This window comes from Spea bombifrons, chromosome 3 (genome assembly GCF_027358695.1).
Source record: "Spea bombifrons isolate aSpeBom1 chromosome 3, aSpeBom1.2.pri, whole genome shotgun sequence".
Classification (NCBI taxonomy): Eukaryota; Metazoa; Chordata; class Amphibia; order Anura; family Pelobatidae; genus Spea; species Spea bombifrons.
Genome location: NC_071089.1, coordinates 83,317,123 through 83,330,393, shown reverse-complemented (window position 1 = coordinate 83,330,393; position 13,271 = coordinate 83,317,123). Strand labels below are relative to the sequence as shown.

The 13,271-nt window shown below is 43.4% G+C and overlaps 1 protein-coding gene across 1 annotated transcript; it reads right to left on the bottom strand.

The window, feature by feature from the left end:
- Positions 1–5,066: 5,066 nt before the first annotated feature.
- LOC128483774 (receptor-transporting protein 4-like) lies at positions 5,067–7,039 on the bottom strand. The gene is made up of 2 exons (XM_053460060.1): positions 6,889–7,039; positions 5,067–5,595 (listed from the first exon to the last, which is right to left on the bottom strand). The coding sequence occupies exons 1-2, from the start codon at positions 7,026–7,028 to the stop codon at positions 5,154–5,156; spliced, it is 582 nt and encodes a 193-aa protein (XP_053316035.1). The 5' UTR covers positions 7,029–7,039; the 3' UTR covers positions 5,067–5,153.
- Positions 7,040–13,271: the final 6,232 nt, after the last annotated feature.

Sequence of the window (13,271 nt, the reverse complement as noted above, 5' to 3'; positions counted from 1 at the left end):
CATGGTATATCTAATGCTTTGGAAATTATTTTGTACCCTTCTCCTGACTGAGATCCCTCTGATGCTTTGGAAGCTCTCTGTGGACCATGGCTTTTGCTCTGAGATGCAACTAAGCAAGTGTCAGGTAAATCCTACTAGAACAGCCGAGTCACTTTAAATGATTGTAGATTGTAAGCAAGTTTGACCAGGGCCCTCCTCACCTGTTGTCTCTTTAAGTCAATTTGTTATGTTACATACTACTTCTTATGTCCTGTCTATCCATTGTACAGCGCTACAGAATTTGATGGTGCTATATAAAACAATAAATAATAATGATGATGACAGGTGTGTAATGACTTCTATTTAACATGAGTTTGATTGTGATTGGCTAATTCTGAACACAGCTCCAGTTATAAGAGGGTGTGCTACCTGGTTATTGTGAGTCCCCCCTCCAAGATTTCAGTTTGTTTTACAATTGAATTGTTTGTGTTACAGGTCACATTGAAGGTAGAAAAAGTTCTTACAATGATTTATCTTTGTCTCATTTATTAACATCACAAGATCCTGGCATTTTAACAGGGGTGTGTAGGCTTTTTACATCCGCTGTAGGTAAAAGTGCCACTGTTATGGATGGACCAGCCACACTAGTGTAAGTACTCAAAGTGAGGGACAAGGAAAGGTGAGCTAAAGGAATATGCAAGGAAGGACATCAACATGTAAGGTTGTAGGCATTGTTAAAGAAGTGTTTCTTGAGGGCTTTTTTAAAAAGAGCAATGAAAGGGGGAAATAGGCATAGGCTGTGGTAGGGCATTTCAGAGGGTAGGGAATGCCCTGGAAAAATCTTGCAAGAGTGCATGAGAACTGAGAGGACATAAGGAGGTCATCGGATAAGCGGAGAGACCGGTTAGGAGTGTATTTAGAGATGAGCAAGAAGATGTAAGTAGGGGAAGCGCCATGAAGAGCTTTGAAAGTAAGACAGGCAGCAAGCATGATGGGACAGGGAGATGACCGAACCATTAAGGAATGCTGATGAGAAACTGATAATGTCTCTGTGCTACAACAATCCATTAGCCTTTGTCCTAAATAAACTGTAAAATAATTAAAATGTAATCCTGGAAAATAGTAGTGTTCCTTAAGTCACTGTTTTCAAGTTAGAAATAATTTTGTTCTAATCCTGTATTTAGAATAACAACTTCAATATACTTTTCACAGGATTATTTGTAGGTATAGGAATTACCTTTTATACCACCTTTAGAATGTAGACCACGGCCGCCAGATATTAAACATTTCTAAAATGACAAAATGGTGCCTACAGGCCTTATGAATAGGTTTAAGAGACTTGGATTACCAGCTAGCAGCCTACTAAAAGCTTTATTTTAAGTCAATTCAACTACTAACTTTTGTCAATTTCACTGCCTAACCAACTGGTCAACTCAAGTAACCAGCTCAACTGATAACATTAAGTAGAACTTAAAACATCTCAAAGGGAGATTTAACATTTAAAACCTGACAGTGCCAGGCACGTCTTAAAAGGAGCTTGGCTTGTACTGACTACATTTATAGCTGTTTGAGTTTGGTTTGTTAAGAACTGTTGAGTTACCAAGTGACCACAGTAACTGACAACTGACGTTAGAAAATATTCCAGCCCGTTTTAATTGATTTCCTAATACTAAATCTCAAGTTGTGTAAAGTTGTGAATATGTTTTAGAAATGTAATTACATATCTTTTTGAGTCATATGAGTAAATCAAAAGCAAGACTAAATATTGAATTACTGTTTATCTACAGTATGATTCTATCCCATTGTCTTCTTAAACTATAATAGGACATTTCTAAGGGGAAGTCTCCTTGAGACAATTCAGTGCTGTATATAGTAATGTAGGTGAGCAAGAAATATCCTTCATCTGACAGCTGCTAGTCATGTGATATGTTGGATGGCTTTCCCTGCTCAAACACTACCTGAGCTGATTATTTAAGGCAATGCTAATCAGTTCTTCCATAAGCTTTCATTAGCTAAAGTCTCAGTCTAAATAATTCAATGTTACATAGGCTGAAAAAAGACACGTCCAACAAGTTCAGCCTTTCCTATATCTGTTAATTTGTTGCTGTTTGATCCAAAAGAAGGCAAAAAACCCCGGCTTCGCTCTTTCCAATTTTGCACTAACCAGGGAAAAAAATTCCTTCTTGACCCCAAAATGGCAGTCAGATTTCTCCTTGGATCAATAAGCTGTTTCCCCATAATTAAAGATTATATCCCCGAATATTACGTTTTTCCAGGTATCCATCCAGTCGCAGTTTAAACGTCTGTACAGACTCTGATAAAACTACCTCTGCAGGCAGAGAATTCCACATCCAATGTGTTTATTACACGGCAGTAAAATAAGGAGCCAGCGAGTTTGTCTAGAGAATAAGACAAATATAACACAGCTAGAACACAACAAAATAATATGCAAAAAAAAACAGCACAATAATTTTGAAAATGTAATTTTAATTTGATGCTAGTAATAAAGTGGTGAGAATGCCCCATTTAGTATGAAGTATTTATCAATACTGTGGTAATTATACAATTGTGTACTTTGGAATGAAGATGCATCAGAATAAATCATGTTTTTTCACTCTCTCTAATGCATGTATCTTTGGCTAACATGCTACCTTAAATTCATCTCTCAGTGAGATACACACAGCTACAGTCTACAGATGTCTAAGTTGGATATTTTTAACAAAAAAAATACACTGCTAAACAAATAGTCTCCCATCCCAAATACCCGCACTTTGATGATTATATCTCTTTGTTTGCACTATGTGGTGAGACAGGAAATGTGGTGTGCTTGTAAATGCTAAAGGATTATACCATATTGGTTCGGATATAGGCCGCCCCCATATATAGGCCGCACCCTAAAAGTTTGGTGCTTTTTTAAAGAAAAAGTTTTCCCCCCCCCCCCGAGATATGCTGCCACTGTCCTCCTCCCCCCCAAGATATGCTGCCACTGTCCTCCTCCTCCCCCCCCAAGATATGCTGGCACTGTCCTCCTCCCCCCCGAGATATGCTGCCACTGTCCGTCCCCCCCGACTTACCAGAGCAGACTCCCGGGTGTCTTGCGAGGCCGGCGGGGGGCATCTACGCAATACGCATATACAACTTCCGGTGCCGGCACTCAGCGGATGTGCCGGCACTGGAAGTTGTATACGCGTATTGCGTAGATGTCCCTCGCCGGCCCCACAAGACACCCGGGAGTCTGCCCTGGTAAGTCTTGGGGGCAGAGGTAAAACGCATCGTGCGGACGGTCACCTGCTGCAGCGATGAGGGTAAACAACCGCCGCAGCCGGCGACCGTCCGCACGATGCGCTTAGACAACCTCCCGTGCCGGCAACCCCCCCCCGTGGAAAGTGCTGGCAGGGGAGGCTGTCTGAGCGTATCAGACAGTAGGATACATGTCCCCTGCACCGCTGCGGGGGATCTGTATCCTAACCCCGCTGCCTGCCCGGCGCCCGGAACTGCATGTCCCGGGCGCTAGACCCCGAATATAGGCCGCACCCCCACTTTAAAGATTTAAAGTGGGGGGAAAAGTGCAGCCTATATTCGAGCCAATACTAAAGGTTTTCTAAAGGTTGCAAGCCCAACACTGATTGCCACTTCACTAACAGTCGGATGTGTTCCTTTGTGATACATCTACTGTATTTGTCCCAAATGCCACAAACAGTATAGTATATAGTATAAAAGCCTTTGTAGAAAGTATTAAAATTATTTAGATAATAGAGGAATGTACTAAAGTTCTGGATATTTTCAAATTTTCAAGTGATTGGCTTTTTGATTCATGTGTAAAATAACCTAGTTTTTGTAAGGGCTTGTAACTTGTAAAGATACATGGAAAGAAATACTAATACTAGAAATACAAAAAAATACATCAGAAAATGATGTTCTGTTTTTGATTATGTGCTGCAAGTTATGTTTTAACATTGTTAAATAAAGACAAAGAGGAAGGGAGAAAAATGAGAAAGGGGACAGATAAAGAGATAGAGAAGAAATGAGCAGAAAGAGGAGAGTTAATGAGAAAGGAGAAATGGGCATAAAGAGGAGAGATAGTGAAAATGAGGAAAACTGGGGAGAAAAGAGAAGGATAATTAGAAAGGGAGAGAGTGTGTTTGTGTAAACCAGGATGTTTGTGTGTAAGGGCAAGTGTGAATGGGAGTGTGTATGTATGTGTGTAGGAGCAGGCATCAGTGTGTGTTTGGGCTGGCATTTGTATGTATGTATGTATGTATGTCTGATTATGTTAGCTTGTATGGAGGTGTCTGGATATGTTAGCCTATGTGTGTGTCTGGGTATGTTGGACGTGGAGGGATGGAAATTTGGTTGCTGTGGAGGGGGCATTTTGTCAAGGAGACTAGCGAGTGTGTGTATTTTAGTAAAAGGTCGTTTATACGTATGTATATGGGAGTGGAAATGTTTATACTTATGGGTATGGGTTTTTTAAGGGACATGAGTACTAGCAATTCATTTTTTACAAAACAAAAACAAACAAAAAAAACACCAGGTTTCATAAAAATGACATGATCAGACAACAAAAGACTTTTTGCACTAAATGAAAAAAGGCATGGTCAGGCTGCAAATTCCTCATATGCACCAATGACCCACAAGCCTCACGGACATCAGTGTCTGGGTATAGACATAATGCAGTTCCTGGAAAATTGTCAACTTATGTAAGCGAGGTAATGTTACTTGTGTATGGCCAGATATCCAAACTTTATAGAAATGACCACACACAGATATTGTATAATCATCTTTATTAATGCTACAAAGGATACAGTTTATTGAAGAGTATCGTTATCTAACCACATTGACATTATTTAAGTATCTCACCCAGAGCCCCACCTGCTATTAACCTACTCATAATGTACTAGAGCATTATGTGGGATGATTTGTATGGTTGACAAATCAGAATTTCATGTTATGGTAATGATTACAAAATTAATTAGTAGTAGATGTCAGTGTCAGAATCGAAGGAACAGCTTCAACACAAATAAGCCTTTGGTGACATCGTAGAACGTGGACCCCTTGTACCAAAGGGGTGGCAGAGGACCTAATGAACCACTCTTAGCACTAATATTGGTAATTGTGGAATAGCTATTCTAATTACTTCAATTATTAGAATCCAATCATGTAAGATTTTCAACTTATTTCTTTTGCTTTTTTTCTTGTGAAAAAGCAAATAGAGCTCCAATTCCCAAAGCAGCAGCAACAGCAACAGCGCCAACAATAACACCAGCTGACCCAAATCCTTTCTCTTCGCATATGCCGCCTTGACAAGCTTCACAGTTCTCTTTGTCATGAGGACCATCTGCTTTTACATTGGCTATAGACTTCAGGTCTTCTGTTCCAGTAGGTGCTCCATAGTATGTTCTGCAAATTTTGTTTGCCAGATTCCTAACAACTCTTTCAACGTTTTTGATTTGAATATTAGGAGTTTCCATTATCGGATATTCACACTGACTACATTGTTGCCTGAAGATTCTCATCCTCACTCTGCCAGATCTGTTCCATCTGTTTTGTTGCAAGAGGAACATGATGCTAATCTCAGCAGAGTGCCAGAAACGTCTACAGTTTGAGCAACGGAAACTGGATTGAACAAAAACCAACAAATAGGTTTCATTATTTAAAAATGTCAAAAATAACAGATACCAAATTTGTCAACATTTGTTATATAAAATCTATAAAAACGTATGGAATAGACAAAATATGCTTGCTTGTTTAAGTACATTTTAAGGTATCAGTGGGCCCAATACAGAGTATTTTATTGGTCGGCCCCCCTCCTCTGTTACATACACATGTTTACAAGGCATCAAAACGAGGTGCAAATTAAAAATTATTACACGGTATAAACTTAAGCAACAACACCTCACTCTCCCTAGAAACGGACCTCAATAAAGCCTAGTGTTTTAAGCCATACAACGTTATCTCCTCACACTCCAGCACAACAAATAGCTCAAAATATAAAGGTCAGCACTCCAATTATGCACATAAAACATTTGAAAGGTAATTAGTATATCAAAAGCGTACATAGATAGCATGAGACCTCACAAGTATTGCATTTATTAACCATTTTACATAACTGGCGTGCTAACCTTTCTTTACATATTGAACTAACTGCAATATAATAATAATATTTATGACTTGCGTTATGTTCTTGCATAGAACTTACTAATTGAAACAGAATTTGACGGTAGATAAAAACCATTTGGCCTATCTAGCCTGCCCATTTCTGATATAAACACTTAAACCTTAATAAGTCATTTGCCTGGTACTTCAGCCTCTACCACTTCTGCTGGAAGGCTGTTCCATTTATCTACAACCCTCTTGGTAAAGTAATATTTCTTCCCATTACATCTGAACCTCTGACCCTCTAGTTTTAGCTATGACCTTTTGTTCTAACATTTCTTCTGCTATGCGGTTATGAGTGAATTGTATAATTACAAAAGCTTGGAAATGAACTCCACTTACACCTAAGTAATGAGACCAGGCACTAAATTATATAAAGTAAGGGGTGGACATGTGGCTAAATGCACTGAGATGTCACTTCTAATACTTATTGTATACTAACAAAAGTCTGGTCTGGGTTTTAGTTAACTTGTAAATGGGATCTATCTTATAACAGGCAGGTTTAATTTTGGACGTGTGCAATTCCAGCTGTATTCTTTACTATATGTGGGAAAAAATTGAAAAAGTCGGTTTTATTCAATTGTCAGACAGCTGTGTGGAATATATATAGGTGGCACTACCAACTCCCCTATCCTCTCCATGTAAATAAACAACAAATAGGCTATTGTTACTTGGATAAGGATAACAAGACTCTCACATTTGTTTGTGTCGTCACATTGACCAAGGTGTCTGGTAAAAGAATGTTGGCTTTACCTGCCAAATGTTGTTTGATCATAACACAGCCATCCTTCCTCTTTATTAAGTTCAGCATCCTGAAACAGACTCCAATCATCAGGGATTCCATGCTCCTCCACCACCCTGGAAAAGGTTCTTTGCCAGATTATGTCGGCCATGTTCAGTCAAGAAACTGAGTGTGTTGGTATATTCTCTGAAATATAAACCAAGAGCATTGCTACAGACTATCCTTCCTAAAGAAACAAAATGTCCTAAAAAAAATCCAACAAAGTATTTTTCTAAACAAAAAAGTGTTCTCCTTACATTTTTAAAACAAGAACATCCATTCTTAGGGTCTAACTCATTATCTACCTAGGGCATCAGAGTACAGGTGGTCACTAAGACTGATTTAAATATTATAACCACTCAACACAGCCTGCCCTTGGCTGTCTGTAGGAGAACCCATGTTTAATATCTAAAATGAATGGACTTTTTTTTTTTGAATAAAAACAATGAAAATGTAGTCATCTTCAGGAAATAATTGAAAAAAAAATCTACTACTCCTTTCCTGCACATTTTTCCTTGTCACCCAACATTTTACACATCTGCTTTTTCTGTCTCAAACAAACTCCCATTCTTTTTAACCCTGTGGTCAGCAGGAATTCCACTAACCAAACCACCTGATAAAGTAACGAGGAACTTTAGCACATGGAACAGTAGTTTTCAAGTATTGTTATTTTCTATTTAAAATCATTCTGGGTTTTTTTATGTTTTCAGACAGCTATGGATTATCCATTTGTACAGTATGTTTTATCTTAGTTTTATCTAGTAATTAGTAATTACTGATAATAGTATTAGTAATTTGAAATTATTCTAGCCTTGGTGCCCGAATAATTATAATTTTAATAAAGACAGGAGGCGAGTATTTTGCATATCTTCCTTTACTCTCACCAACAGCAGCAAAGAAAGAGTTAATAACACAAGTGAAAACAACCAATAGAAACAGTACATAGGTGGTATATAAACTCCTTAACTATCTTCCTCTTCCTCTTTCGTCCGCTGTGAACCGGAACTGAAGAACGCAGCAAACCATCTAGCAACGTAAAACCGAACCCAACACTCAGAACAGGGGCTCGAACTGGAACCAAAGTCAAGAGCAAGGCGACAATGCACTCCAACTGGGAAACAGAACCGCTATGACACGGAGATGGTATCAAGCTGAAACAAAGAGAGAGAGACATAACCGAACCAAATTCTTCACAAACATGGTAAAACACAGTAGAACGAGGATCACTGACAGTCATCACAAATCATCAAATGCAACGGAGCAGACAAAACCCCAAGAAAACACAAAACGAATTCAAACCAGGCTTACTTACCCAGAGTGTACACCTAACCATCGGGAGGGTAGGGAGGGAAAATACTCGCCTCCTGTCTTTATTAAAATTATAATTATTCGGGCACCAAGGCTAGAATAATTTCAAATTTTAAGGCAAGACAGGAGGCTTCGTATTTTGCATTTTTAACGCCGGAAACCAACGCCATTGCCCCTGAAGAAACCAGGCGGAAATATGCCCGAAAGGTGGCGGCACGGGACCAATCCGCCGCTCGCAGAAAAGCCACTAAAGCTCCACCAGCCCGAAGGGCACAGGAGGCCGCAGCCCCCCTGACGGAAAGAGCACCGATGCTCCTGTAGGAGAAGAAAAACAGCCTTGAAAGGTTTCACAAAGGAGAGGAGTTGAGATGTCAAAACCGGACGTATCGACGTCGTGCGTGACAGATAAGTCCTGACACACCCGGCGACACATTTTTGGGTCGTCTAGAAAAAAGGGATAGGATACAGACGAGAACAACTCAGGGGAGAATAGAGACAGCATGAGCATCCAAAGCGCTAACATCTGAAACCCTACGAAAGCATAAGAGACACAACAGAAGGGTAAGTTTCGCCGACAACTGTTGGAGGGAGAGTGAATCGTTGTCTGGCCATCCCGAATGGAAAACTAACACGACAGCTACTTCCCACAGAGAACCGTAGCGCGGCGCCGAAGGACGGGATAAATGAATACCACGCAAAAGGTGGCAGACTAAGGGAGCCAAGGGGATCCATGTGCCATCCCAAACTCCAAGGAGCAAGGACTGAGCCGCCTCCAATAGGCCCGAGACCGTTCGGGGTCCCCTGAAATCGTCCATACGACCAGGAGGAGATGTCTTTCCAGGATGAGCGCATGAACCTGGACCTCCGGGCCCGTCAGGGGATAGTACAGAGATGGGATCTACAGAGGATAACTGCAGCAGGGCTGGAAACCACGGCTGAGCATGCCACGGGGGGGATCACCAGAACCAAAGGCCCCCCGTCCCAACACAGGTGATGGATGACCCTCGAAATGACCGTCTGGGGATTCGTCCTGGATGCAAATAGGTCCAGGTGCAAGACCCGACCGAGAAGTCTCCAGTCGCTCGCATCCCGCCAGTGTCTGGAGAACCCGCCCGCCAAGAGAACCTCGGCGCCCGGGAGGTATCCTGCCGGCAAAGTATGTTGCACGCAAGGCAAAAGTCGAAAACATCCTTTGTTACCTCTGAGGTACTTGGACCGAGAACCCCCTAAGCGGTTGATATATCGAACCGCCGACATGCTGTCTAAGAAGCCTAAGAAGAGAAAGCGGCTTGGGACTAGTTCGGATTTGAGAGAATGGACTAGAAACCCGAGTTGGTGAAGGGTCTGCACCACGAAATCGGTCTGGGCGAGCAGGGTCTCCTGGCAGCCAGAGAAGAGTAGAATGTCGTTTAGATAGACTATACACCTGATACCCCTGGACCTGAAGAGAGCCATGACCGGCTTCAGGAGCATTGTAAGGCACCAAGGGGCTGAACTTAGGCCGAAGGGAAGGGCCTTTAACTGCCATACCTGCCTGCCCCAGCGAAACTGAAGAAATCGCCCGGAATCTGGGTGAATAGGGACGGAGAGAAAGCGTCCGAGAGGTCTAACCATGTAAAGCAATCGCCTTCCAACCTAAGGTCTCCGAAGAGACGGATCCCTTCCATTTTGAAGCGGTGAGAAACAAAGCATTGAGAGCCCGTAGATTGATCACTGGGCGGAAGTCCCCGGTGCATTAGCGTACTAGAAAAAAGGAGCTGAGGAAACCGATTGATCCTTTTGCCCGCTGGATAGCCCCCTTGTCGCGGAAGGTGCGGAGTTCTGCTACCATTAAGGCCTGATCGGTAATGCCCTCTGAGATGTGGGCGGTCAGCGTACTTGAAAGGGGGGAAGAGCTGAAAAACTATCTTGAAAACCTGTACCGTTAGGGGGATCCAAGGGTCTGACGAAATCCACACCCAGTCGTGGAAAAAGATGATATATGGCCCGCAACCCCGAGGAAGGGAACGAAGGACAAGAAGCATTCGGACTTACCGAAAACGGAGCGTCCCCTGGGAAAACCAGAAGCGCCTCTACCGTCTCCGCGTGGGTTGAAGGCCCTCTGTTGGAACGGAGTCCTGTAGGACCTCTGGTTCTGAGGGAAGTACCAGGAGCCTTGTGATGAACAGCTGGCGGCCCGGCGGTCGACCAGCCCTCCCAGAAAAACAAAGGTCAGTCTGAAAGACCTTCCTCATTGACAGTTTGGCCTTATTCCATGATGTCATCACGGATACGTGGCGGTTTAATTCCTTGACAAATGTGTCTCCAAACAGTAAGTGGCTGCACCTAGGTCTTTAGGGCCCAATTCCGCCAACCTGGGACCCTGGGATCATCTAGGTGGGGCTCATCCACCAAATACTCACGGACGAAGCGTGAGTCAAAATCTCTGGGCAAGACCAGATTTGCTGAAGCCTCTGATACACTAGATGAATCCGCGTGCCATACGTCCACTATAGATAATGGGTCATGCAAAGGAGTGTCAAGGGGTTTTGGGCGTTTGGCAGGTACCTTACCCTTGCCGACTGAAACACTCCTGCCCGTCCAAGGCCGTTTGGAGCCGGACGCCTCTCCTTCAAAGTTCTTGGATTCTGACTCCGATGATATTGCCTCTGGTCTGGAGGGAGCAGGAGGCTGCCCTTGGGGAAAATTGGCAGACATTTTAGAGAAAAAGGATTCAACTGAGTTAGAAGACTTTGCCCCTAACCAGGCCATAAAGGCATCCTGGGATGGCACAGTATCCTGAAACATTATGTCTGTATAAGGTAGGTGATGAGAACAGAGGCTCAGCCTGTATATTGTGCAAGGCCACAGGGACTCAGCCCGTATATTGTGCAAGGCCACTGGGACTCAGCCCGTATATTGTGCACGGCCACTGGGACTCAGCCCGTATATTGTGCACGGGCACTGGGACTCAGCCCGTATATTGTGCACGGGCACTGGGACTCAGCCCGTATATTGTGCACGGGCACTGGGACTCAGCCCGTATATTGTGCACGGGCACTGGGACTCAGCCCGTATATTGTGCACGGCCACCGGGACTCAGCCCGTATATTGTGCACGGCCACCGGGACTCAGCCCGTATATTGTGCAAGGCCACCGGGACTCAGCCCGTATATTGTGCAAGGCCACCGGGACTCAGCCCGTATATTGTGCAAGGCCACCGGGACTCAGCCCGTATATTGTGCAAGGCCACCGGGACTCAGCCCGTATATTGTGCAAGGCCACCGGGACTCAGCCCGTATATTGTGCAAGGCCACCGGGACTCAGCCCGTATATAGTGCAAGGCCACCGGGACTCAGCCCGTATATTGTGCAAGGCCACTGGGACTCAGCCCGTATATTGTGCAAGGCCACTGGGACTCAGCCCGTATATTGTGCAAGGCCACTGGGACTCAGCCCGTATATTGTGCAAGGCCACTGGGACTCAGCCCGTATATTGTGCAAGGCCACTGGGACTCAGCCCGTATATAGTGCAAGGCCACCGGGACTCAGCCCGTATATTGTGCAAGGCCACCGGGACTCAGCCCGTATATTGTGCAAGGCCACCGGGACTCAGCCCGTATATTGTGCAAGGCCACTGGGACTCAGCCCGTATATTGTGCAAGGCCACTGGGACTCAGCCCGTATATTGTGCAAGGCCACAGGGACTCAGCCCGTATATTGTGCAAGGCCACAGGGACTCAGCCCGTATATTGTGCAAGGCCACAGGGACTCAGCCCGTATATTGTGCAAGGCCACAGGGACTCAGCCCGTATATTGTGCAAGGCCACAGCCTGTATATTGTGCAAGGCCACAGGGACACAGCCTGTATATAATGTGCAAGGCCACAGGGACACAGCCTGTATATAATGTGCAAGGCCACAGGGACACAGCCTGTATATAATGTGCAAGGCCACAGCCTGTATATAATGTGCAAGGCCACAGGGACACAGCCTGTATATAATGTGCAAGGCCACAGGGACACAGCCTGTATATAATGTGCAAGGCCACAGCCTGTATAAAATGTCCAAGGCCACAGGGACTCAACCTGTATATAATGTGCAAAACCACATGCACTCAGCCAGTATATAATGTGCAGAACCACATGGACTGAGCCTGTATATAATGTGCAGAACCACATGGACTGAGCCTGTATATAATGTGCAGAACCACATGGACTCAGCCTGTATATAATGTGCAGAACCACATGGACTCAGCCTCTATATAAATGTGCAGAACCACATGGACTCAGCCTCTATATAATGTGCAGAACCACATGAACTCAGCCTGTATATAATGTGCAGAACCACATGAACTCAGCCTGTATATAATGTGCAGAACCACATGAACTCAGCCTGTATATAATGTGCAGAACCACATGAACTCAGCCTGTATATATAATGTGCAAAACCACATGGACTCAGCCTGTATATAATGTGCAAAACCACATGGACTCAGCCTGTATATAATGTGCAAAACCACATGGACTCAGCCTGTATATAATGTGCAAAACCACATGGACTCAGCCTGTATATAATGTGCAAAACCACATGGACTCAGCCTGTATATAATGTGCAAAACCACATGGACTCAGCCTGTATATAATGTGCAAAACCACATGAACTCAGCCTGGGAGATGCAATTCCAGAAAATTCCCAACGAATATTGAAAGTAATGCAGGGCTCACCCTGTAACCACTCCAGTGAGGTACAGATAAGAAGGAGCCATTTAGAGTAATGCCAGCTATATGTGGTTCAAAATCACTTCCACACACATCATAACTGTAATGATCCAGAAAATAACTGAAGAAACTAGCGACCAGAACTCACAAAAAGGGGTCCCAGATAGGGAAAAGAGAAGGGAAAAATCCCTCTCAAGATGCACAGATGCAAAGAAACAATGAATATAAATAATGAAAGACAAGTAAAAAATATACATACAAACATATATTTATATCAGAAACCTATACTGTATATAAATGTGCATACCCACCTAATTATCTAGAATTAGGTGAAAAAAGCAATATGTAA

What these genes read in the sequence shown, in the direction of transcription:
- LOC128483774 (XM_053460060.1), bottom strand. Translation starts at nt 7,028, where the DNA reads ATGGCCGACATAATCTGGCAAAGAACCTTTTCCAGGGTGGTGGAGGAG. An exon ending in GATCAAACAACATTTGGCAG is followed by an intron (nt 5,596 to 6,888) that starts GTAAAGCCAACA and finishes TGTTCAATCCAG; the next exon opens with TTTCCGTTGCTCAAACTGTA.